Source organism: Ricinus communis, chromosome 10 (genome assembly GCF_019578655.1).
Source record: "Ricinus communis isolate WT05 ecotype wild-type chromosome 10, ASM1957865v1, whole genome shotgun sequence".
NCBI lineage: Eukaryota > Viridiplantae > Streptophyta > Magnoliopsida > Malpighiales > Euphorbiaceae > Ricinus > Ricinus communis.
Window position 1 is genome coordinate 1269336 of NC_063265.1, and position 26355 is coordinate 1295690.

At 32.0% G+C, this 26355-nt stretch overlaps 1 protein-coding gene and 1 long non-coding RNA gene across 3 annotated transcripts; one reads left to right on the forward strand and one right to left on the reverse strand.

The window, feature by feature from the left end:
* LOC125368665 lies at positions 1 to 1706 on the forward strand. 2 transcript variants are annotated; one of them, XR_007214390.1, is made up of 3 exons: positions 1 to 52; positions 412 to 476; positions 1491 to 1706. It is a non-coding gene; the product is annotated as an uncharacterized LOC125368665 (long non-coding RNA). The 2 variants fall into 2 exon arrangements; XR_007214388.1 differs by lacking the exon at positions 1 to 52 and having other exon boundaries at positions 323 to 476.
* Positions 1707 to 21529: 19823 nt separating this feature from the next.
* LOC8270508 (36.4 kDa proline-rich protein) lies at positions 21530 to 22795 on the reverse strand. The gene has a single exon (XM_002520521.4). It carries the CDS (start codon positions 22761 to 22763, stop codon positions 21792 to 21794), a length of 972 nt encoding a protein of 323 aa, XP_002520567.2. The 5' UTR covers positions 22764 to 22795; the 3' UTR covers positions 21530 to 21791.
* Between the last annotated feature and the right edge of the window lie 3560 nt (positions 22796 to 26355).

Below are 26355 nucleotides of genomic sequence, written 5' to 3' on the forward strand. Positions count from 1 at the left end.
GGCCTCCGGACCCCTGGTTTTCTGACGCTGGAATATTTTAATTTTTAACTCGGTATAATTTTATTAGACTCTGAAAATTTTGTTATAATATTAGAAAGTTATTGTGGCTATTAATTGCTTGTGTTGGGTAGTTTAAAATAAATCAAATTAAATTGTTTGGATTGTGGTGTTTTGGAGTCGGGAAAATATTAATGCGATTCTTGTGGCCCGGCTCCTGTTATTAAATTCCAGCATGTTTGATATGTTTTTGGCAGTCCTGGACCCGTTTTACGGGGTAAATATCCAGAATTTAGGGAGGTTCACAAATTTCGGTAATCCTCGAGTCCAATTTAATTCTAGGCAGTCGACCTTAGGGTCTAAGTTTAGGAAAAATTTTCGAATGTCTATTAATTGTATGTCTTTTGTTATTAGATAATTCAGCCTTCCCGCCAGCTCCACCCGAGGCGTATGAGCGGACTGTGGAACGCATCAAATCTGTGAGTTAAAGTCATTTAATCTTTGCGCTATTGCTAGTCTGATTTTAATATGCTATTTAGAATTTGTGCTTAATATGATTATTAGTATCGCAACATAAATAATTTCACTGGATTATTGAAGGTAATATAAATATTATTATTAGTATGTTATAATAAGACAAACGTTATTATTTTTCCCCTCACAAATTGCACGTTGTTTTATCTTAAATCTTTAATCTTTATTTCGATATATGTTGGATGAGTTCATCAGATAATGATATTTATTATATGTGATGATTGCGAATTGGGAAATGTGGCTTGTAGAACATGCCTTTGATGGGTTACATCAGACCGTGTACACCGCAGAATGATCATGGACATGTAATAAGATATTTATGGGTTTGCCCCGGTCGAGCATGGCTTTCTGATTTGTGTAAATTGCCGGAGGTAAGGTCCCTGGTCGAACATTGCTCTCGGGGCGCCGGCTTATTTGGATACTTAAGTGACCAGACTGGAGGTAAGGTCCCTGGTCGAGCATTGCTCTCGGGGCACCAGTCTTATTGGATTAAGAGAGCCGAATGGCTACTGGATTTCTTATTTGGATACTTAAGTGACCAGTGGAGGTAAGGTCCCCGAGCATTGCTCCTGGGCACCGATCTTATTGGATTAAGAGAGCCGAATGGCTACTAGATTTCTTATTTGGATACTTAAGTGACCAGACTGGAGGTAAGGTCCCTAGTCGAGCATTGCTCTCGCCTTATTGGATTAAGAGAGCCAAAATGGCTGTTAGAATTTGGGGTTAGGGTTCTACTTAGCCACACGTCCTGTGAAAGTAAAAATGTCTTTATTTATTTACACTTTCTTCTTTTATCATTTTATTATTATGGTGTATGATTATATATTATGATTGCAATTATATTCAGAAATTGGTATATTGTTCTGAATAATTAATATATCATGTGAAAGTTGCAATAGTCCTTAGATTATTTGATTTTGACTCACTCTAGACCGAGGCCCCGCTTGTAATTTTTTCAGGTGATAGTTAAAGACCTTCACCATCGCACATTCGACAGTCCGACTTCTTCTTCTTCGGACTTTGTAATTATCTTGTACTTCTATACTTGTCATTTTTACTCTAGAGTATCCGCAGTAGGAAATTCTAAAATTTATATAACTATTCTGACTTCTGTTGGTAGTATGGTGATTTATTATGCAAGACAATTATGACTACTTTATATTTGGTTAATTGTATATATGGATTTGCGGGTTGGTAAGGCTTACTACGGGTTTCGGTGGCCTTAAGCCTACCCATTCCCTAGTGCCGGTCACAGGCCCCCAAAGTGGGTTGTGACAATTACTAAATGAACTTGTCAATTACATAAAGCAATATGAATATCACAATTCACAATGTCTCATGAATAATGCAATTTCTTATTAATAATGAAAGCAAGAAGAATACAAGCATTGATAATCAAAATCTCATAAACATTAAATGCAATCTAACCACAAAGGAACCCCAATGGGTTCAACAGTTCTAGCTACTCATGCTTATAAGTAACACAAAGTAAGGAACAAATACAGAAAAGCAAATTGAAAACATATACACCCTTCCTCTTCAAGTCAGATGAACAGCCCTAAATCCCCAAATCTGAATGATGAACCTCAAATTGCCTCTTAAATGCCTCCAAATCCACTCTTGATCTTCAATGTGATGCTTAAACTAACCGAATCCGTCCTTTAATAGGCGAATTAGTCTCCCAAAGTCGAATATCGAATTCTGAAAAAGGGTGGCTCGTGCATGTATGTGAAAAATCAAGTCAGAAAATCGAACCCTAGCAAAATAATTCGATTTTGCCTATATAATTGTCCCAACACGGTCATGGTCAAGCTCGTGCTAATAAGCATGGGCGGAGTCCAGGCCGTGCTGGACCTCCGAGTCCTAAAAATTTGGTCTTTTTTTTTACCGTGCCCTCGCCGGTGCTGAGCCACCACGGCACGTGATGGAGACCGTGGTGGCCTCGAAAACCGTGCTAAAATGACACTCTTAAGGGTCAAATGTTGATGGTTCAGCACGGCCAGAGTCCAGGCCGTGCTCAATCTTGAAATGGTAGCCCTTGCTCAATTTTGATGGATTCTGGTCCGTATTTGCACGTATTTTTCTTGACTACTGATAATGTCGATCGATAATCACCTGAAACATGAAAGGAACCAAAACACGAGTGATTCTGGCATAAAACAAGATAACTATGCACACAAATGGAAGTAATTGGGCATATAAACATGTATAAAACAATGCATATCATGAATTTTATGAGGCTTTATCATCTTTAAATGGTAGGTTTTCAATTTCTCTAGCTTGATAGTTTCTCATGTACCCTCCAACTCTAGTATTTTCAATTTTCACTACTTATAAGCCATCATCATGGAAGCCCATAAAGGTTTTGGGATTCATCATTTATAGTTTTTCCACTTAAGATTGGAGAACATTTCAAACTAATTTTGATCCTTTTATAAGTTTGTTCTTCATTAAAATTGCTTTGTTTCTCCATCTAGCCAAGAAGTCAGAAAAGGATTCATTGGGTTTTTGCTTTGTCAATTCTAAATCCCTTATAGAGACCTCTAGGTGAGCACTTTACTGCAAAAAAAGCATCACAAAGCTTTTTCCAATTAGACTTTATGGCTCTTTCTAACCCAAGGTACCAGTTCACAACTAGCCCTACTAATGAAAGTACAAATAGCTTGATAATTTGGGTCCTAGCCAAATGAGTAATACTCATGATAGTATCAAATTGCTTCATGTGCACCTTTGGATCTACAATCCCATTGAACTTTGCCTTTCATGCATGAGAAATTTGGGAGGCAACTTGTCTTCTTCAATTAGTATTAGTTCATTGAAATCATAGGTTGAATCTAACCTTGATCTTTTAATATATCTTGTATCTTATCGAGCCATTTAGTCAGACTATGTAGAATCTCAGATTCCATAACAGCTTTTGGAGCAAGAGCAGACTCCTTAGCTTCTTACAATATGTAGTCATCTAACTTCTAGAGGTACTCACCACGTGCTTCGACACCATGAGTAGTAGTTGCTAAGGCAGTAGTAGTCTTTTGGACTGTTTATTGTCCTAGAATCTTAGCCAAAGCTTGTTGGAGTTCCTCTCAGACGATAATTTTTAGGTCAGCTATGATTGCAGTCTTAATAGCATCATTTCTTGTGGGTAGGCCATCTTTATTTCAACTTCAGAAGTGCTACTTCTTAGGCTATTCTCTATTATTATTAGTGAAATGGGTCCTCTTGATACCCTTCATGTCTTATCCAAACTAAGGATGATAATCTAAAATGACTTTCAAAGAAAGAGTTAGTATGATGTATGACATGTTCAATGCATGATATGTATATGATGTAGGTGAAATGCATAGGTTAGCAAACACAACAAAGATAAAGAATATGCAAGGCATTATATTATCATTCCTCCCAACCTTATTACTCTTATACACGGTTTGAGATGACTTTCTTTTTCTTGGGATTTTTGGTCTAGGCTTACTATCAACAGGGGATAGTAAGTACCAACGTGCTTTCCAATAACTCTCAAAGTAATAAATAGACAAGGTAATATTCTCCAATATAAGGGAAAAGCCTATATATTTTAGGCTAAGGCCTTTTAAGATATGAGTTTCAAACTCTTATAAGGGAAAATACCTCAAACATCAAACAATTGGTACCCAATCGAGATTTCAACTATTATTACCATAAGCTGAGCCTCAAGTAAGGATAAAGGCTCCCATAAATCGAATATCCTTCCTTTGCTCATCTCCCAACTCAATGGTGCGTTTGACAAATGAAATTTACATGTATTTATGACTAATGGTTAGCCAGTATTGTAATTCCAAGGCTCGAGTGGAGCTAACAAACCACTAACCGATGACATAAGGGAAATAGGGATCAATGTGCACAATATGTGAAAATAGTGTAGTGATGCAAGAATAGATTATTAAGTGATAAAATTAATGGTAAGAACACACTAGAATCAGTTTCTCTTATATTCATTGGAGTTGCCACTGTGCATGACGATTTTCGGGGGTGCACCAAAGTGTCCTTAGCGACTACGGTACTACAAGGTTTTCCTACCTAATTGGAATTACACTAACTAGTCATAGAGACTAGCATCAAGAAAAGCAGTCACCACCTAGGTAAATCACCATGACACTTTTACTACTTACTTGGCATGACTAGATTCCTTAAGTATGCATCGCCACATCTAGAGATGGATTCAGAAATCAACTTCCTTAATTGTGTATTCCTACCTTTTAGTTTTATTAGTTAATAATCCATTCCATATACATGCGACCATGCTCACTCTCAAAATTGTCTCGATCTTATCAGGTGGCGACTCATTCTCTATTTGGTCTTAAGGCGATTCATAATCCCTTAGGGCCCTCAACCAAACGGCTCATTTCGAAACGGGCCTATTACAAAAATCAGACTTTGGACCAGCAGTGATCCCAATCACTAACAGTGGCAACTCCACCAGAGACTCAAGAAGTTGACTCCGAGGAATGTATGAGCTTTTGCCTTTCCTAACATTATTGCCTTAGCTCTGCATTGCATTTGCATTAAAATTAAGGAAGGGCCTATATTCTTGATGGCTTCAGTGTGAAGGATATCCATGTTCCACTTGAATAAAAGATGACTTACATTAACGATAATCACCATCCTTGGCCTGTATTAAAGAGGTAATAACTTATCTTGTTGAATAGTGCCAACACAATTCCTCACTAAACTAAAAAAGGGGATAAGTTTCTCCGAAGTACAAAAAGGGTATCCTTGCCAAGGGAAACTTAGCCTTATTATCCCAGGTTTTTGGTCATGTTATGAAATCTAGTTCCTTCTCAAAGGATTTACCATATGCTTGCATGATAGCTAGAATATTGATGGAAGATCTTGAGATTAGCCAAATGCCCACTAGCTCAATCAAGAATCTCTAGTTTTTGTATGACCCTAAAGCAACCTTCGATTGATAAACCTCAGGAGACTTATCAAAAGACAGGTGAGCATATGCCTAATTCCTAGATTTTTCATTAACATTTTGAATCTCCCGACGCACGAGCATGAAATTCTTCTAAAATAATTGACCCTTTTCCCACTAAACGACATGGCATTTATTCTATTCTTATCGAATATCAGGAAAGTGTATCAGTTGTTTTCTAAGAAAGTGGTGGTCATGTACAGGAAGAAAGAGAGCGAACATGAAAGCCCCCCATTGGCGATTAAGTCGAGGGGAGAATGAAATTGAGCCATGAATAGTGAATGAAAGCGAGTGCTATGTGAAGGCTTGAAAAATCTTTGTTATGTGTTTACATGTTGATGTGCGATTACTGTAAATGCTCTTAACCTTTCTTGTTTTCAACTTGACATACATCATATGAACATGCATTTATATTCGCACGCATGACATACATACATATAATCCTTTTTGCTTATAACCGTTTATCTTCTTAATGCCAATAGCTGCTTATGGATTTTGAGACATGGATGGAGTTCACAAGCCTAAAGGACAAGGTTGAAATCCTTAAGTCACAAGTGAAGGCTCTATTTCGAACTATTGGGCACATGTCGAATGAGCTCGACGAGGTCACTAGCACTCTAGAGAAGGAGTGCAAGGAGGTTGCAACTGTCGTGGCTAGGGCCTTTGAATAGAAAGCTAAGAGAAAGAGGCAGAAAGCCCAATAGAGGTAGAGCTTAAAAGCCAAGTACAAACCTAGTGCCGCGAGCAAGAAGAAAAAGAAGAATGCACGACCATTAGTCTCATACACCAACATCCTTTGCAACCTCCAAGCAAGGGGCTACTACCCACTAGGACCATTCTAGTTAGGAGAGTACCCACCATCATTGACTATGAAACCTCAGAGTATTGCATGTTTGCACTTTTGGTCATGCAACTGACAATTGAAGAAGGACATTTAGTCTCTCATTAGGAAGAAGCTAATCACCGAGGATTCGATCTTTGATAAGGAGGCGTCGGAGTACTCCGATTAGGTAGGCTCATGAGGGATTTTCTTTTGTAATCTCTATGTCATCTCTGGATTTTTACTCGTTTTGTAATAAAGAACTCTTTAACAATCTTTTACCTATGAAAAGCTTATGGCAATGTAAGAATCCTTTTATTTAATAAAGAGTATCCTTTTTCCTATTACTCCTTGTGATCATTCGATCAAGAAGATAACATACATATATAGATGCATTTGAGTTCCCACATTCACAGATTTCTAACCCTTTTACTAAATGCAACCATTTCATCATTGCTTCGGTTAGGCGAGAGTGTAGACTAGTTAGAGAGATGGCAGAAATTGAAGAGCAGTAATCAGAGGTACAAGCCCTGCAAGAAGAGGTTACAACCATGAGAATTCAAGTACAAAAACCTAATAGAAATGGTCAAGCAACAAATAGAATTGTTAAAGCTACAACTACCTATGCTAAACATAGTGAATGCTGTGAGTTTCATATCGATACTAGGAAATGGCGCCAACATGCTATCATGCTAGCTCCACCAGCTCTCCTTCTCACTTTGGATTTTGTTGCTTCAGCATTTGAAAAGAAAAATGGTCTACAAATAATTAATATGAATTTGTAGACGGCAACAATGAGATACTAGCAAGACCAGCCAGTTCCTACACTAGCAGCAACAAATGGTAAGTTCGTTGAGATGGCTAAACAGCTAGAGAGAATGGAGAAGATGCTGAAGCTGAAGGGCTGGGAGATAATACATGAAATTTATGACCCCATGGTATTGACTTCTATTGGAAAGGTGAACCTATCGAATTTGTAGAAGTTCGATGGGACTAGGGACCCGCATGCTTTTCTTAGTTCTTATAGGATGGGGATGTTCTCAAATTTGACCAAGCAGCAGATAGTCAAGTACTTTGAGCTGTGTTTAACAAGCGTCGCCGCCATGTGGTATTGACAGTTAAAGGAGAAAGTAAGAGATGAATGGAAGGATATGGCAGCTAAGTTCATCGGGAAATATAAGTACAATAAATAGGTGGAAGTCCATACTCGAGATTTATAGTCAACCTGACAATCTATAAAGGAAATTCAAGAAGATCAACATAGTCAAGATGCAACTCGAGACCCCCAAGAGATGGAAATCTCCCAAACTCTTCCCAAGGCTTGGAACTTCAAAAGGGATCATCCTCCTACTCAAGTCATTTGAGAATTATCAAAAGGTGTAAGTAATTGTTCTAAACTAGTAGCTTTAAATAATCTAGCCTTTGTTTCTTAAATTGAGCCAAGGACCATTGATGAGGCTCTAAATGATGAGAGTTGGATGATTGATGTGCAAGATGAACTCAACCAATTTGAGAGAAACAAAGTGTGAGAACTTATTTCTAGACCTAAGGATAACCAAATTATAGGTTGTATATGGGTGTTTAAAAACAAGCTACATGAGCAAGGCTCTATCGCTAAAAACAAAGCTAGATTGGTTGCAAAAGTTTACAACCAAAAGGAAGGTGTTGATTATGATGAGACCTTTGCTCTGGTTGCTAGATTAGAAGCTATTAGGATGCTTTTAGCATATACATATCACATGAACTTTAAGTTGTTTCAAATGGATATGAAAAGTACTTTTTAAAATGGTTTCATTGAGGAGGAAGTCTATGTTGAGCAACCTCCCGGTTTTGAAAATCATAATTTTCCCAATCATGTTTTCAAACTTTCTAAAGCTTTGTATAGGTTGAAGCAAGCTCCTAGAGCTTGGTATGAAAGGCTTAGTTCTTTTTTAATTGAAATGAATTTCAAAAGGGAAAGGGTGACACTACTCTTTTTGTAAAGAAACATAAACATGATACTTTAATTGTTCAAATTTATGTTAATAACATTGTGTTTGAAGCTACTAATGAGTTGCTTTTTAAGGATTTTGCTCAGTGTGTGACTAGGAAATTTGAAATGAGCATGTGATGGGAGAGCTCAAATTCTTCCTTAGTTTTCAAATCAAGCAAAGCAAGAATAGGATATTTATCAACCAATCCAAGTACACAAGAGAACTCAGAAAGAAATTTGAGATGGATGGTTGCAAAGTACCAAGACCTCAATGAGTGTCACAACTAAATTGGACAAGGATGGTAAGAGTATAAATGAAAAGCTCTACAGATGTATGATTACCTCATTTTTATATTTAACTGCCTCTAAACCCGACATTATGTATAGCGTATGTCTTTATGCTAGATTTTGATCATGTTCAAAAGAGTCTCATTTAAATGCCGTAAGAAGATTTTTGAAATATTTGAGTGGAACCTTGAACTTAGGACTTTGGTATCCTAGGGAAACATCCTTTAGCATAATAGGTTATTTGGATGCCGATTATGCCAGTAGTTTATTAGATAGGAAGAGAACCTCCAGAACTTGCCATATTTCTTAGTGAATGCTTAGTGTCTTGGTTTAGTAAGAAACAAGTCTCGATTGCTCTCTCGACTGCGGAAGCCGAATATGTGGCGGCAGGTTGTTATTTTGCTCAAATTTCTTGGATGAGGCAATAAGTAAGAGATTATGGGAGAGAGGCTAATCACATTCCTATCTAATATAACAACACTAATGCTATAAATCTTTTTAAGAATCCTATTCAACACTCTAGGAGTAAGCACATAAATAATAGACACCATTTTTTGAGAGATCATATTCAAAATGGCACTATAGCACTAGAATATGTTGATTCAAAAAATAACTAGCCGATATTTCCACTAAGCCTCTAAATGAGAAGAGAATGAATTTCATAAAAAGAGAACTAGGAATGATAGATGGAAGCACCTTAGCTTAAATTCTTTCCTATGTGTGCTAATTATGTATGTTTTTCTTTTATTTTGTGATGCTTGTACTTATGCTTTTTTCATTCTTGTTCAAAACTTGAGTATTGAAATTGTCTTTGCACTAGATCACTTTTAATCTTTGTGTATTTCAATACTCATACATTAAATGATGTGATCAATGTAAAAGTGCATGTTCATTCATTCATTTTTGCATGTTTTTACTTGAAATTGCAAAGAGTGCGCTCACGCTTTATAGGTCAGTATGCAATCTTGGAAATGACCCTAAAAGCGCGCTTGGGATTCCTCAGCGCAATTGCGACTTATTGAAATTATAGCTATTATGACTATTTTTTCGAAAGCACGACTGCGCTTCTCAGGCGCGTCCGTGCTTCTCCTCGATTTCAATAAAAAACTAGCCATTATAGATTACGTAAATTGTTCCTTTGACTCTTGAATATTAGTTCCTAACTATTCAACTACATCTATACTTGGTCAATTTTGGATTTCTAATTAATTTGGTTGTCAAAATCAAAAAGGGGGAGATTGTTGACCTAAGGTACAATTAATCACTATTTTGATCCTAACAACCAAATTCAATATCACTAACATCATGACAGAGTGTCTATGTGACAGAACAAAAAAGGAACCAAGCTTAGGATAAACATTCTTGAGCCTTGAGGCAAATCTTGTAAAAAGACCCCAAAAGCATGAGGGTGTTTCCAAAGGCGTGAGGGTGCTTTTCACATGGCCAAAAGTTTTCAAGACATTAAAAAGTCCACTTGACAGCAAGCCAATTACCTCATGGCACCTGGCAGTCAAAGTGTCAAAGCTTCAAGAAACTCGTAGAAACTGGCAGACGATAGCGCAATGAGAAGCACGAGGGCTCTTCTGGATGAGGACAAGGCGAGTGCAAAGGTGCTATTGTAGCCCGGGGGCAGTTTTTGCAATTAATGCAATGTCAGTAACCGTTGAGATATCTGCCACCCTATTAGTGCCACGTGACTAAAGTCGTTGGGACTTAGTGAGAAATTGACTTACTAAGGGAGAGGTTTAGTATGAGCCTTGAAAACACCAAGTTGTTGGATAAACTTGTAAAAACCAAAGGTTATAATCTTAGTGATTATAGTGGAACACTCAAGTGTGATCTTGAGGAGTTGATGTAGGGTGGTTTGTTCTTAAACTACTATAAACCCTTGTGTCATCTTTCCTAACCCTTACTCTCCTTATATTGTCCTTAATTTCTTGTATTTTTACCTAAAACCATTAACTTCCGTAATTTGAGTCACAAATTCAACCCTCCTTCTTGGTTCCAAGGGACAACAGGGAGAATAGGACCCCTAGATATATGGAGGGATTTGACATAGCAGTCCAGGAGCTAATGAGTGAGGCAGTTGAGGGTATCACCTGAGGTTGATGGGTGTATAATGACATGAACAAGTAGTCTAAAGGAAGAAGAATCAGAGAAAGGAAAAGAAGAAAATAAAAGTGAGCCAAAGGCAAGTGAAGACGCCCTGTTGAGGCAACTAAAGAAAACCTAGGCCAATATTTCAGTCTGGTAATCAATTGGGTGCAAATTGATTATGGAAAATAACTTTAAGTCTAATTATTCCCTTCCTTAATCTCTCGAGACTCGAGAAAGGCAGTGACTTTCATCATTGGATTTTTTGTAATTCCTTCGAAATCTAGATTCGGAAAATGGGTGCTGACAAAGATACTCTCCAGTATTGCAAATTTAAAGAAAAATAAAAGAAAATCTAGGTTTGTTGCATGAGATCCAAAAACTATTGGCAGGTGCAGGGCAGTCTCTCTAAATACTCAAAATATAAGTTTATTAGACTTACACAAGAAAAAAGATCTTAACTAAAATACCAAATAAGCTTGGTTTGCTCTTGAAAATCGTCAAATTACTTGTGCACGGATGTCTTTTCATTGTTTCCAATAATTTTTGATACCCTAGATCCTTTCTAACTTTGCCTTTTATAGCCTAAAAAACTGTTCAAAGTTTGATAACTTCACAATATGAGATTTTTGCCAAAAAGGAAGTTTGAGCCATATTACTATATGGGAAACAACGTGGCCTGTATGCGGTTCCATAAGGTACGTGACTTGAAGCTATAGGGGCAAGCTAGCTACATACTCCTCTAATGGAACCGAATAGAGGCCATGCAGTTCCGCTAGAGGCACACGGTTAGGAGCTGCTCTAGATGTTGTTTTGCTGCTTTTCGAGCCTATTTCAACATATGATTCTTTTATCCCTATTGCGTGACCTCCGCATGAATGTTTATAAGCCACCCAGAAGGTATGAATGCCACGTGTTCATAAGGTATTTACTCGAAAAGTGATTGTTGCTTTTGAGTAGGTGGAACTGTTCCGAGTGGTGGCGATTCTAAAGTGTGGGTATTTCTTGGGTGGGACATATTTCCTTAAGAACTAATCAACAGAAGTTTATTTTCATAAAAAATTTATAATTTTCCAAAAACGATGCCAATTGATGACTTACTTAAAAAAATAATGAGACTCAGAGATGCTCTTGTTCCTCCTATGGGCAGTAAAAAGGGCTAGAGGGAATATCGAACCTTGCATTCAATATTCACTGCGACAATCAATTCAGTTGAAGGCTTAAAGAGGAATAAAAGATTAATAGTTTTCTAGTGTCTGAGTTGAATGCCTTACTTGTTCAGTCCTTCCTATATATATTGAAAGGGTCAAATTATACATAGTTTATCAGGATATTTAAAGCTTTAATGATATATTTTTTATGTATAATTTGATGAATATATATAAATATCTCACTTATATGCATTTGTCTACTTTTAGGTGGTTTTGGACAAAAATGACATATATTATAGCAAAACAAAAAAAATGGCAAAGTTAAGTACTTAATTAAAGTTTTATTGTCAAGACTCGAGACCTGAGACTTAAGGGACTTACTGAATTATTGTTCACTATTTACCTGGGGATATTGTAGTCATCTAGATTTATATTTAGGATGTAGTTTAAGATAATGACTAAGGGATAATAAGAGAGACTGGATGTACTTATCTAGATAGATATATCATAATTTATTCTTCATTTTGTATATCTCTGCAAATCTAGATCTAAAAGGGGTTATATATATTTAGAGGAGTAGTCTTTTGAGCGACATCAGTTTATATATCAATTTTTACTTTAGATTTTACAAACAGTTCTTAGTTAGTAATTATTATATCTTTTTAGTTATTCTCTCTTGAAGAAAAAGAAGCTTTTTTAGTGTTGAAGTTTGAAAATCATCTCCATACCTTGAAGATATTTTTGGATTTTAAGGGAGTTTTCATTTTATTATTTTTTCTATGTTTAATTCTTTAATTACTATGATCATGAAATTAGAGATGTTAGGTTAGATCTTATTAGGTATTTAGTTTAGTTTTTATTTTGTATGAACCTAGTTAATCCTTTTTATTTAATAAATGAATTTCTTTTGAACATGCCTTTATTAGTTTCAGTTATGATTATTGTTTAACCATCATATGTCAAATCAATATTTATGATTGTTATGAATATTATTTAGGTTATTACATTAGAAACATCATCTAGGTAATAACCTGTGTTGATTAAGGAACTCTAATTATTTCATTAGTTTGTTTAGTTAAAGGAAAAAGGAACACCTATTATTTATTATTTCATTCTAATTCTATTAACAAGGGTAGTACAAAGTAGTTAGCAAGACTAAATATCGTTTATCTCGCATAGTTTTTCTAAAAGCATTTGCATTTTTATCTTTTTTTATTGATTGTTTATTTAATAATTCTTATTTTTACAAAAACTAGATTACAGTGTTTAGATTTATCTTTTAGTATTGTTGAGTTGATAATTATTTTATATAATAAATTTGCTACTAGTTTCTTGAGAGATCGATGTGAGAGTATTTTACCCCTATACTAATATTTTGTTCGTACACTTGCGAGTACTAATTTTAAGACATCAAGTTTTTAGTGATGCTGCCAAAGTACTACGTTCAGATCTTTATTATATTAATTGATTGTCAAATTTCTAATTGTGTTTGTTTTTGTATTTTATTTATGTGTTTTTATTTAATTATTTTAGTTTTGAATATTATTTTAAGTTTAGATCTGAATTTTATTAATTTTTATATGCCTTAGGGAAACTAAATCTTATGGTTCATCAACTTAAAATCTCAATAACTTGAGATTGACAGTTAAAAAAGTAGAAGATGATCAAGAAGTAGAGAGTGATATTAAAAGTAGAAGAAGAAGAAATTGAATAAAATGTTGAAGATGAATCAAAAGAAGAAGTTGAGATGATATCAAATCTACCTGGAGAGCTAATAGCCGAAAGATAGATTGCTATGGAGGGTTATTCAAGTCCTATATTTGATAACATTATTTTATACATAGTTCTAGGTGATGCATTTAGGTTTTATAAATTTAAGAACATTCATTTTAATATCTTTTCTTTTTTTATATGTGTAGTGATGATGCATTAATTCTATTAAAGAACTTTATGTAGAGTTCATACATTTTCATTATCTGGACTTAATGAAAATCAATTGAGAATGAGGTGTTTTTTTTATTTATTGAAAGATAAAGTAAAGGCTTGGTTAATGATCTTACCTTCTAATTCTTTAAGAACTTAGAATGAAGTATATCAAAAGCTAACGAGTTTTACTCTCATAAAAAAATTAAAGAATTAAGACTCGAAATTTTTAATTTTTTTATCAAAGAGATACTGATTTTTTTTATGAAATTTGAGAATGCTTTAAATCACTTTTATAGTTTCTTTAGTTATTATACTTTGTCATTTCTATTTCTTTAACTTTATTGTATTAATACAAATTAAAAAAATTATTAAATTTTACTTCGATTTAATTTATCTTAATATTTTTTTATGTCTACATACTCTTTTCTCTTCCTCCGTATCTCTATCTATTTTCTAAAGTTTATTTTATACTTTTTAGTTTTGAAGTCTAGTTTTAATTTTTTAATCTCAATAATCTCTCGTACATTCTCTATCTGTTTTTAATTTATATTTTAATTTTAATAATTCTAATTGTTAAATTATTTTATTAAAAGAGCAACTTTACTCATAAATTATTAACAGATTTTTTATTTTTTAAAATACATATCTAAAGAATTATTAACAGTTTACCAACAATTTCTTTTTATTTTTAAAAATATTTTAAAAAATTATTGACAGATTATTGATAGTTTTTTTAATTTTTAAATATTATTTAAATAATAGTTACTGATGGTTTAATCAACAACTATTTTTTATTTTGAAAAAAATATTTATAATTTACCTACGGTTTACCGACAGCTCTATTGATAAATTGTTTTTCTGTAAATCTTTTTGGTAGAACAACAATTTACTGACAACTCAAAAGTCAACTACCGATGGAATTTTATTCGATAAACCGTTGTTTTCAAGATATTTTGACAATTTACCACTGAATTTAAGTTGGTAAATTGTCGATAAAATTTACCAACAGTTCGATAAGAGTTAATAAATTTTTACTGATAATAAAATTACCAACAACTAGAATATAGTCAGTAAACCATCGCTAATATTATTTATTGACAGTTTGTAATAATTTATTGGTAAAAAATGGACTTGATTTTACCAAAGATGATGAATTTTTTTTTTCAAAATTTTCAAATGCGCATTCGCCCCTTTTTTTGGACAGAATAGACAAATCTTTTTTTTTTTTTTGATATTTTCGAACTGATAAAAACAAGGTTTATAAATTGGATGTATAAAAATGCAGAATTCACAATTTCATTCCGATAACTTTGTAGTGATAAGGAGATAGATTAAAGATATTTATAAAGAAAAAAGAGTAAATAGAAAAAAAGTACGAAAAATTAAGACATGAGACATATACCATTCCTCTTCTCATTAGTAGTGGATACGGTGGTCAAATATGAGAGAAGAATCTATCTTCTTGGTGGCATCCTCGTAACTCATATCTAATTTTGCCAAAAGAAAATCCAAATATCCAATTTTTGTTTTTCGTTGAATAAAAATAACTTATTAGTTAATATAATATTAGAAGTATAATTATAATTTTTTTTTCTAGGATTAGAAAATTATTTAATTTAGAAATAACTTATTAAATAATATATATATCACGACCCACTTTGGGGGCCCGTGACCGGCACTAGGGAATGGGTAGGCTTAAGGCCACCGAAACTCGTAGTAAGCCTTACCAACCCGCAAATCCATATATACAATTAATCAAATATAAAGTAGTCATAATTGTCTTGCATAATAAATCATCATACTACCAACAGGAGTCAGAATAGTTATATAAATTTTAAAATTTCCTACTGCAGATACTCTAGAGTAAAAATGACAAGTATAGAAGTACAAGATAATTACAAAACTCTGAAGAAGAAGAAGTCGGACTGTCGAATGTGCGATGGCGAAGGTCTTTAACTATCACCTGAAAAAAAATTACAACTGAGACTATCAGTCTCGGGAGTGAGATAAAATCAAATAATCTAGAGACTATTGCAGTCTTCACAGGAAATATTAATTATTCGAATCCATAAATCAAACCCTGAACATAAACAGAAATCATGATGTCATCATACCATAATGAAATAAATAAATAAATAAATAAATAAAAATATCTTTGTTTCTTTTCTTTTCGGGACGAGTGGCTCTAGAGAACCCTAAACCCCAATTCTAGTAGCCTTTCGGCTCTCTTAATCCAACAGTCTAGCGCCCCGGAGAGCAAGCTCGATCAGGGTCCTTACCTCCGTGAACACTTGAATTCCAAATAAGCCAGAGAGTATTGCTCGATCGGGGACCTTAACTCCGGCATCAATCGAACTCGACCAGAGCAATGCTCGATCAAAGGCATAAATCCATAATAATCTTATATCCATGATCATTACCGATGCGCACGCGGTCCTGATGCAACCCATCAGGTGGAATGTTCTACGAAAGCCACATTTCCCAAGACACAATCATCCATTTAATAATATCATTGTATAATGAAATCGTTCAACTATATCAAATTAATGATTAACAATTAAGAGTAAAACATCGGGGCAACTCAGGGTGGAAAATCGATAATATTTGGAATTATTATAACATTACTGTAATAATACTCATATTATCTTCAATAATTAATAATCCAGTAAAATTATTTACGTTGAGATATTAATAACCATGTTAAACATAAACTTCCAAAATAGCATATTAAGATCAGACTTAGCAATAGTGCAATGATTAAATGACTTTAACTCACAGATCTAACGCTGTTCGCGATCCGCTCCTACGCCTCGGGTGGAGTCAAGGGAAGGCCGAATTATCTAATAACAAAAGACATACAATTAATAGACATTCGAAAATTTTTCCTAAACTTAGACCCTAAGGTCGACTGCCTAGAATTTAAATTGGACTCGAGGATTCTGCCGAAAATTTGACAGAACCTCCCCTAAATTACGGATATTTACCCCCCGTAAAACGGGTCCAGGACCTGCCAAAAACATATCAGACATGCTGGAATTTAATAACAGGAGCCGGGCCACAAGAACTGCACTAATATTTTCCCGACTCCAAAACACCACAACCCAAACAATTTAATTTGTTTTATTTTTAAACTACCCATCACAAGCAATTAATAGCCACACTAACTTTCTAATATTATAACAAAATTTTTCAGAGTCTAAATAAAATTATACCGAGTTAAAAATTAAAATATTTCGCGCCTCCAGAAAACACTGGGGTTCTGCTTCCGAATAATTCAAATCCGGGCGCTAAGCTCAAGTTGTGGGGAGTCCTAAGTACAAGAGTTTTGGTCGGAAAGTGGTCAAAGAAGGGCGGATCGGGGCCGGAAAGTCGCTGCTCACGCGACACTTCCCAAGGCCGGCAAGGATTTTCCGATGGAGGAGGGTTGCTTCCGGGGTTTTCGGAGTGAGGAACTCGTTCGATGTCGATCGCCAAAACAAGCCAAGAGAGCGACGCAAGGCAGATCTTGACAACGCCGGAAGAGGAAAGGAAAAGGGAAGCCGCCGCAGAGCGCGGAAGGAGCGGGGAGGACTGCGCGGTGAGCTGGGAGGAGAAGGAAGGAAAAAGGAGGAGGAGAGGGAAGGAGAGGGAGGAAGGAAAAGAGAGAGAGGGAGGAGAAAAAGAGTGTTTTTTTTTTTTAAATATATATATATAGAATTATTATTATTACAACTAAGGGTGTTACAATATATATATATTATATTTGTTCTAAATTTTTATTTTTTTTTACTTTTTTAGTTTTCATTTAAGGTGTTCATTTTTTCCAATTAAGGGGCGCTGTAAACAATAAAATCTCTTAATAGATGCGACTTTAAAAGTTCAAATTTCATAACTTTTGGTGAGATAATGTCTCGAGACGTGACTAAGTGTTAGTAGATCAAGACCACCTTGAAATTTAATTTTCATTTTCAATTGCGAGCATTTAGTAACTTACTCTAGTGATAAAATAAAGTTAAATAAGTGTAGGGTCAGTATTATCAACAACTCTCTCCAGATTAATGCAAGCAAGAATTAGCTTAGGAACAAAAATTCATGATGAGCATGCCACACTTTCCAATATGCTGATTGCAGAAGGTTTTATAGTTATTATGAGAAAGACAGAACTGCTGGGGTATGATATTTGTCAACTTGCTACCCCAAAACCAGCTTTTTTGAAACATTGAACCAGAAGCCATTCTCCTATTACGTATATGGTCACTTGCATTTATGCGTTATACACTGTCATACCAAGAATAAATTCTTGTACATATATAAAAACATTTGGAACTCATAAATGGATAAGGCTGGCATTAAAAGAAAAAAGAAGGCCTCAACCGTGTAAGACAACCCAGATCTTTGTCTAGTCCAACATTCGGTGTTAAATGTATAAGAGAAAACTAAGGTTAAACTAACTACAAAGCTTTCTATTTGAGGGTTAATAACATAAAAGATTTCAAATATTTCACTCATTGGAGTATTTTGCTCAATTTTAGAGAAATCAATTTGTTGACGAGACGAGTATCGTTTTTATCAATCCTTCAGTTTGAATTGGTTTAAGAATAATTAAGTATTTTTAAGAAGTTTTGTGGCCCTTTGTGATTGGGCGTTAAATTTTATTTTAATAGGAATTAAATGATCTTTAATTATAGAGGTATTGAGCTCTTTCTTTTATAGAAATGGTAAAAAAAAAAAAAATTTAACAATTGGACTCGTCATAAAATACCTTTTAAATTTATATGTAACTCAGTACCATCGAGTGAAACTATTTTTCCACATAATTACGTTACGATTAGTAATTATTAGAAATAAATTTTTTATATTTATCTTTTAATATTTAATATCTATTTTTATTCTTTTATATTGAAATATACTTATTAATCTTTATTAATAGAATATTATATATTTTTTCTAAGAAAATAATAAATTAATAAATATCATATCAATAATAATACTTATCTTAAAAATTAATATAGACACCGCATTAGTTAAATTTTAACCAAATTAATTTATTGATTAAAATTAAATCTAATTAGTTAAATCGGACTTATTTTACAAAGAAAGAAATGAACTGAAATTGCATCAAATTTAAATTGTTGGAATCTATTATTTATTTTACTTATTTTAGTAATTACATTCAAAATAATCAATGTTGAACAATAATAACATAATAGAATAAAATTAAAATTTGATCCAAAAAGATAAAATATTTAATGATCTTTTCTTTTCTCGAGAAAAATTCTAGCTAAGAGTTATATTTTTGCGAAGTAGATGCTTAAGCATTGCTAAGGAACTGAAAGAAAAGCTTATCATATCGTGCATGGACATCCCCGTAATTTATTTCTAGGATCATTTCCCTGTTATGCCATCTTTTTCTGCGGTCAATTGAGATTAATTTTTTTGAGCGACAATTGAGATTGTCTTTCTAAATATCAGTCATTGTATGAGTAGCAGTTAGGAATGATAATGAATAGAGTATCCACAAGGATATTCAAGAAATTGTTTTTATTATCCAAACTCATTCTAAATTTGAATATAAATATCTGCATACTACTCAAATCTTATTTAAATTAAATAACATTAAATATATTTATGGATATTAAATATATTATTGATATTTAAATAAATAGTGGGCACCCTATCTGTTTATGTCGACATTCAAGTAATTAAATGGGTATCCATTTACCGAATCTGTTTACAATAATTAAATTATAAAGTACATTAATAAAAATTAAGATAAATAAAAAAATATAAAAAATAAACTAATCAAATCTAAATATTCAGCATTTAATGTTCAATATATTAATATAATTCAAATATAACTTTGATAAAATTTAAAATAATGTTCTAAATAATAAAAATATATTATAATATAATAAATTTTAATATAATCGAGTTCGGGTAACGGGTACCCATGGATTCAAATTCAAATTCAAAATTTATTTTATTATTTTAAGATTTTATTAAAAAAATACTAAATGAATACTTAAGAAATACCAAAAATTTATTTATTTTAATTTATATTATTGTAAATTTTCTTTTTAGAATTTCACCTGCAAAAAGTAACTAAAAATATACTTAAAAGATACTAAAATTATTTTAATTTATATTATTATAAAACTAACCAGATCAGATAGATTTATTGTTTTTATTTTATATCTCTATGTCTGGTATTTATAAAATCTTACATATTTTTATACCAACTAGTGTATTTTGATGGTATCAAGATATTTTTCTAAAATATACTATAATATACTAAATGTAGTTTAAAATATATAAAAATATAATTAAAATAAAATTAAGAAATTATTTAATGATATTAAAATATAATAAAAAGATACTAATAAAATATTAAATGAATACTATAGTATAATTAAAAACAACTATATAAAATAAAACTTGTTAAAAAATTTATAAAAAGTTTTTAAAAAATCATAAAAAAAATTTTGAACGTAAAAACAAAATTTACCTACACTTTTCCATACTTTTGAAGAAAACCCTATTTTCTTTTATATTGAGGTTATAAGAATTTTATTTATTAATATATGATCATCAATTTATACTTCAATTTAATTCCATTATTGAAATTATTACAAATTGTATTTATGCTGATTTTTAGATTTTTAGAGAAAAGACAAATTATGAGACCCACATAAATTCTAAATGGTTAAAGGTAAATTTATCCTCTGGTAGGGCTTGAGCTTAATCACTTTGGCTGATATAGATTTTTCTTCCAGGTGGGTCAGATGGGTATCCCAGCATGTGAATATGTCTATACAAATAAAAATGAGAGAAAACTTACATGTATCTAGTCTTATTTTAAGAAATGATAAATGATCTTAGGCAATGTCATATGAACATTATGATTAAATTTTGAGCTAATCTTTACCTACAATAAATATTTAAAATCACAGCAAATGAAAATGTGGTGTATATACTATATTTTAATATTTATCATTAATACATGTTTAATTATTTAAAAATAATAAATATGTGTAAATTATTTATAAATTTAATGTATAAATTTGGATATACACTTAAACTAGGTAAGTATTTTCTTAAATTTAAATAAAATAACAAAATGAAAATACCAACAAAAACTAGTGAAATCTCAATCAATGTTAGTATTGAATTTGGTGATTATTTATGCAAATTTAATTTTCTAATTTTTCTTATATTTTGTTTAGTTAAAATTTATGATATTAATTTGTAAATATAAAGTTTATGCGCTTTGAATAAAATAAAGATTAGTTTAGAATTTTATATAATTAAATTTGTGTGGAATTGATTATAGCTAAATTAAAGTCTAATAAAATAGATAGAATTTTCAAATAAATCTCACATTAGTAAGTCAATATAATTAAATTTGTATAAAATTGATTATAACTAAATTCAAGTCTAATAAAATAGGTAGAATTTCTAAATAAATTTTATATTAATAAGTCAGTATATTTGATAATATTAAAATATTTCTTTCAAATTTATAATTTTCATTTTACTTTCTCTTTTATATTTTCTTAGATAAAATAAATTATTTAATACATCTCAACTAAATATAAATTTTCTTCTTCAATTATAGCTAAGATGACACTTGAATCATTCTAGGTTTATCAAGTGGCTCAGTCACCTGCACATTTGGCTTGCAAGCTCTCTTTAGCAGAGAGTTTATGGATTTGCAAGGTACCCATGAGATTCTTTAGCGCATATGTATATATAGATATATATATTCATCTTCACCCTGAAGAAAAGATGTGGAACTAAATTTAATTTAATCAAGGAAATGGAAGAAAATATAAGTATCACATTCCTCAACATTGGCAACCTTAATTATAGAACAAGTCCTCGAATGTGTACATTCATTTGCCAGACAGCGAGAAGAAAGAAAGGAAGAAAAAGAACATAAGACAAGTTATTCTCTGCTAATTCACTGTGGCTACAACTTCGAGCCGAACAGCTTTTCTAGCGGTGACAACTCCACTAAATGGCTAGATATCATCAAAATCTAAATCCAATATGAAGAAGAAACTTCAAGACTGGAGCACCTTAGGCTGGACATTGGAATCCTGGAGGTGGGTTCTTGCCACAGTCAACGAGGACCTCAAGAGCAATAGGTATAATAATATTGAGATTAAGAAGCTTAGCTTTGATGGTGGTGCAAAGACATAGAGCAGCATCTAAGTCTACAAGCCCTTGAAGCACTGGACAACATGCATCCTTGGCACTACTCCCAATACCAATGTGGATTAGCCCACCTAACACATCAACACATGCTCCTAACTTAAGAGTATCAATGGGGCAAGTTTCCTGCTTTGGTGGTGGAGGTGGACATGGCACCGGAGGGGGTGGAGGAGGAGGGCATGGGGTTTCTGGGGTTGGTGGCTTCGTAGGTGGGGTGATCACTGGTGGCTTAGGCGGTAGGGTTGGTGGTGTAGGAGGTTTTATAGGCGGAGTTACCACAGGAGGTTTAGGAATATACGGTGGTGACGATGGTGGTGTTACAGGGGGATTTGGTGGGTAAACAATAGGTGGTTTTGGTACAAAAGGTGGTGGGTTCACTACAGGAGGTTTTGGTACAAAAGGTGGTGGGTTCACTACAGGAGGTTTTGGTACAAAAGGTGGTGGGTTCACTACAGGAGGTTTTGGTACAAAAGGTGGTGGGTTCACTACAGGAGGTTTTGGTACAAAAGGTGGTGGGTTCACTACAGGAGGTTTTGGTATATAGGGAGGACGAACGATCGGAGGTTTGGGAATGGTGGGTGGTTTGACAATGGGTGGTTTAGGGACATGGGGAGGTTTGGGATGGGGTGGCTTGACATGAGGCGGCTGTTTTGGTGGTTTAGGGTGAAAGGGTGGCTTTACTTTTGGAGGGTGTCTCGGTGGGTATTTAGGAGGATGCCCGGGCGGTGGCTTAGAGGGTGGAGTTGGGTATGGACAGTAAGGGCAAGCAAGAGAAGTGAGCAAAGTGCCCAAGTTTAGAAGGAGGATAAAGAGGTTAGCCAGAGCATACTTGGCCATTGTAGAGCTGCAAGTGAATGCGGTTCATGTCATGCCTATACCCTGTTTTATACTCACTCGAACAAAGAGATCAATCAGTCCTTCTCATTAATTTATTTTATTTATTTGTCGTGATTTATTGACTTTAAAACCCTCAGAAATTCTTGTTATTAAAAATAAATAAATAAACACTCGGAAATTCTTGGCATTTTTCTGCACATGATATGGATCCGAACAAGAGCTTCCTGGGCACATTTCGGTTTGTCATCTAATTCCATAAATTCTATAATATTAAGATAATATTCATACATGTCTTGAATAACCATTGTTAATGATATTTACACATATGTAATTATCTTTAAAAAATGTTTATACATACATCATATCATCCATAACTTATTATAGATCTCACATGTAAGAATTACATAATCTAAGTGGAAGTAATGCATCCATAAGGGACTGTATCAACACCATATTTTAACATACGTTTTGCACATATAGTATTGATTTATAAAAAATTTAATATTTTAAAAGAAATTTTTTTATTTAATTAAGCATATATCAATAATTTGATTTTTAAATTATAAAATACATTTAAAAATGGTAAATCATAAACCCAAGAATTTTGTTTAATAGTAAGTAGTAGCTCATCCTTAGCCACTAGTCGAAGGGCTTATTGGCATAAAGCTCAATCATTTGGTTGCATTATCAGATTGAAATTAGGAAGGAGTTCTCTTTTATTTCTTTTATATACTTCAATTTTTTTGACAGCAGAGGGAATCATTTAGACGCGTTTTTAGATTTTGGACAATTTTAACTCGTAGCGACTGCTGTGCCCGTGATTGATTAAAGGCTGCTGTAGATTCATGTTCATGTGTCTCTTTCTTTCTCTCTCTCTCTCTCTGCACAAATTCTTTCATCTTTTCAACAAAAAGAATAATTATAAAAAAATAATCCATAACATCAAAAGTGAAAAAAATATTTACTTTAATTCTTTAATAATAAATGTAAGAAAAATAAAACTATTAGGATAAATTAAAAAAAATTATCTCGAATAAAATTTTTTTAGATATTAATTCAGTTTATATTTTTAGATAATTTGGTTAAACTAATTATTTTTAATTTTTAATTTAAAATTCGATCCTAAACTATACCCACTAATTATATTATTACTAATTAAGTTTTGAATTCTAGATATTTCTATAAATAAATATAATTTGTTATTTAAGTTTCTAAAGAATTTTATTTTATAAATAATTTTTAAAATTTCCATAGATATACACTCAAAAAGACCAGTTTTATTTTTCTTATTTTTTCATAAATTTGTTGTTTAATTTTTTGAATTCTTAAGTGTTTACCCAGTATTTAAATTCATTTTTATGTAAAATTAAGAAATTAAAACTCCATAATTGACTTTTTGTTAATAATATATGATTTATTTAATCCAACCATATTCACGTTAATTACTGCTTCTATATAATTCACAATTATAATTTTTGTTGAAAGTATTTAAATTAATTTAACCTATTATATTTCTGTAGATTAGTTGATTTTTAAATTTTTATATAGTATATAAAATATTATTCATCAAATATTATATTTATATTAGTTAATTTTTAATTATGAAAATAGTTAATAAAAATAAGTTAGTCAATCAATATAAATATAACATTAAATACATAATACTATATACTTATATCTGACTTAATTTATTTAAAGACAATGTAATAAATTAAATTAATTTTAAAAAGTCTCGTTTTTAATTTAATTAATTTAAAAATAATTTGATAAACTAAATGTATTTAAAAATTTATCAGCACTTTCATAAATTTTAATCAGAAAAAGAAGGTTACATTACAAGCCATAATCAACAATTTCTTTAAGTAAAGCATTTCATAAGAGGACAAGCCACATAATAAGGGTTTTTCTTTTTCTTTTCTTTTTTTTCTTTTTTTGTTTTTGGGTCATAGCCCCTTACTTTAATGGCTTTCATGGATAGTAAGATGCACTTGTAATCTATTCTTGCTCTCGAGTCAATGATGTCGGCCATATATCCATCCAAATGTAATTAAAATAAGAAAAATCATTGGTGGCATATGTTTCATACATCATAATCAAATAAATAAAATCTTCCATGATAAAAATAATAATAAACAAAGAGAATGTGGTGAGATTTGCTTCAACATAGGTTTTTTTAAGAACAACTATTTGCTCCAATATTTATTATAAATCATCTCTTACTACTTTCTTTTCAAATCAATCAAAAACAGATTAGGTATTGCTAAACAAATAAAATTGCGTGTTAAAACTTTTCATTTTTTTGGTAGATTTGAATCTGAGTTTGTTTATAATAGATTAACCAGATTTAAGATATAATATGAAATAAATCAATAATGAATAACCATTTAGAACTACTGAGTTTTAGTATGATAGTGAGATATTTATGAAGTAAATAAATAACAAGTAACTATCTAGAACTACTGAATTTTAATTCAGTAGTCAAGTAAATAAGTAAATAAGTCCATTCTTAAGCTCTAATACTATATAAGAAATCTAAGGATTTAAAGATTAGAAATGAGAAGAATATGAATAGGTCATTAATAAATTAATTTTAATTTAAGCCTAACCATTATTATAACTTAAATCAAGTTAATGGATTTATTTTATATTAATTTTTTTATATTTTCTTATCTATTTGATGTGGGATAATTTATACATCCTTCAACAATTTTTTTTTTTTTTCAAATGTAATGGTTTAATTTTTCCTTTATAAAATTTCTCTAATATAATGTACTAACATGTTAACTATATCTGTTGTTTAAAAGAAATAACTATTTAGGATTAGTTACTAAAAGCAATATTTTTTTTAAAAAAGAATTATTATGAGGTACATTATAAAATATAGTTCTCTAATTAAGGGGAACTATTAAAAATAAGCTCTCTTTTCTTTTCTTCAAGAATATTTATAGCGACAATAATTGACCTAGATTTTCTTTTTGTAAGAAGAGGGACTTAGATTATTCATCACTGCTAGAATCTGGCAGTTTAATAATGAAAAATTAATGATGGATTAAATCTGTCACTAATAGGATAAAGTAGAAAGGGACCCAGCGACAAACTAGCGAAGAGAAAATGGATAAGAATACAATGATAGGATGGCTACGGATTTGCAACGAATATTAGCGATGAATATTTTCCCTCGCTAATTGTCACTAAGAACTTGCTAAAAATACCTCTCATGTTCATTGAATATTTCCACGAGAGTCAGATCACCTATAATTGTATTATTTTTCAGACTTCACAATACATTATAGTTCAAAAATTAATAATAATTAGTATAGTATAAATATTTATTCCAAAATCAACTCACAAATAATTTTTCAATACGTAAATTAGTTATTCACAGTCACGATATCACAAAATCAAATAATAGTTATTCACACTAATAAATTTATAATATTTATAATTATTCATCTATTAATTAAATTAAATTAAATAATATTTATAATTATTAATTAATAGACTTAATATCTTTTGATAATTTAAAATAATTGTTAAGCTCTAAACAAATTATACTGTGTAAAAAATTTAAAATTTTGCACGTCCAAAACAT

Excerpts from the sequence above, each read along its gene's own strand:
- LOC8270508 (XM_002520521.4), bottom strand. The coding sequence starts at position 22,763 with ATGGCCAAGTATGCTCTGGCTAACCTCTTTATCCTCCTTCTAAACTTG.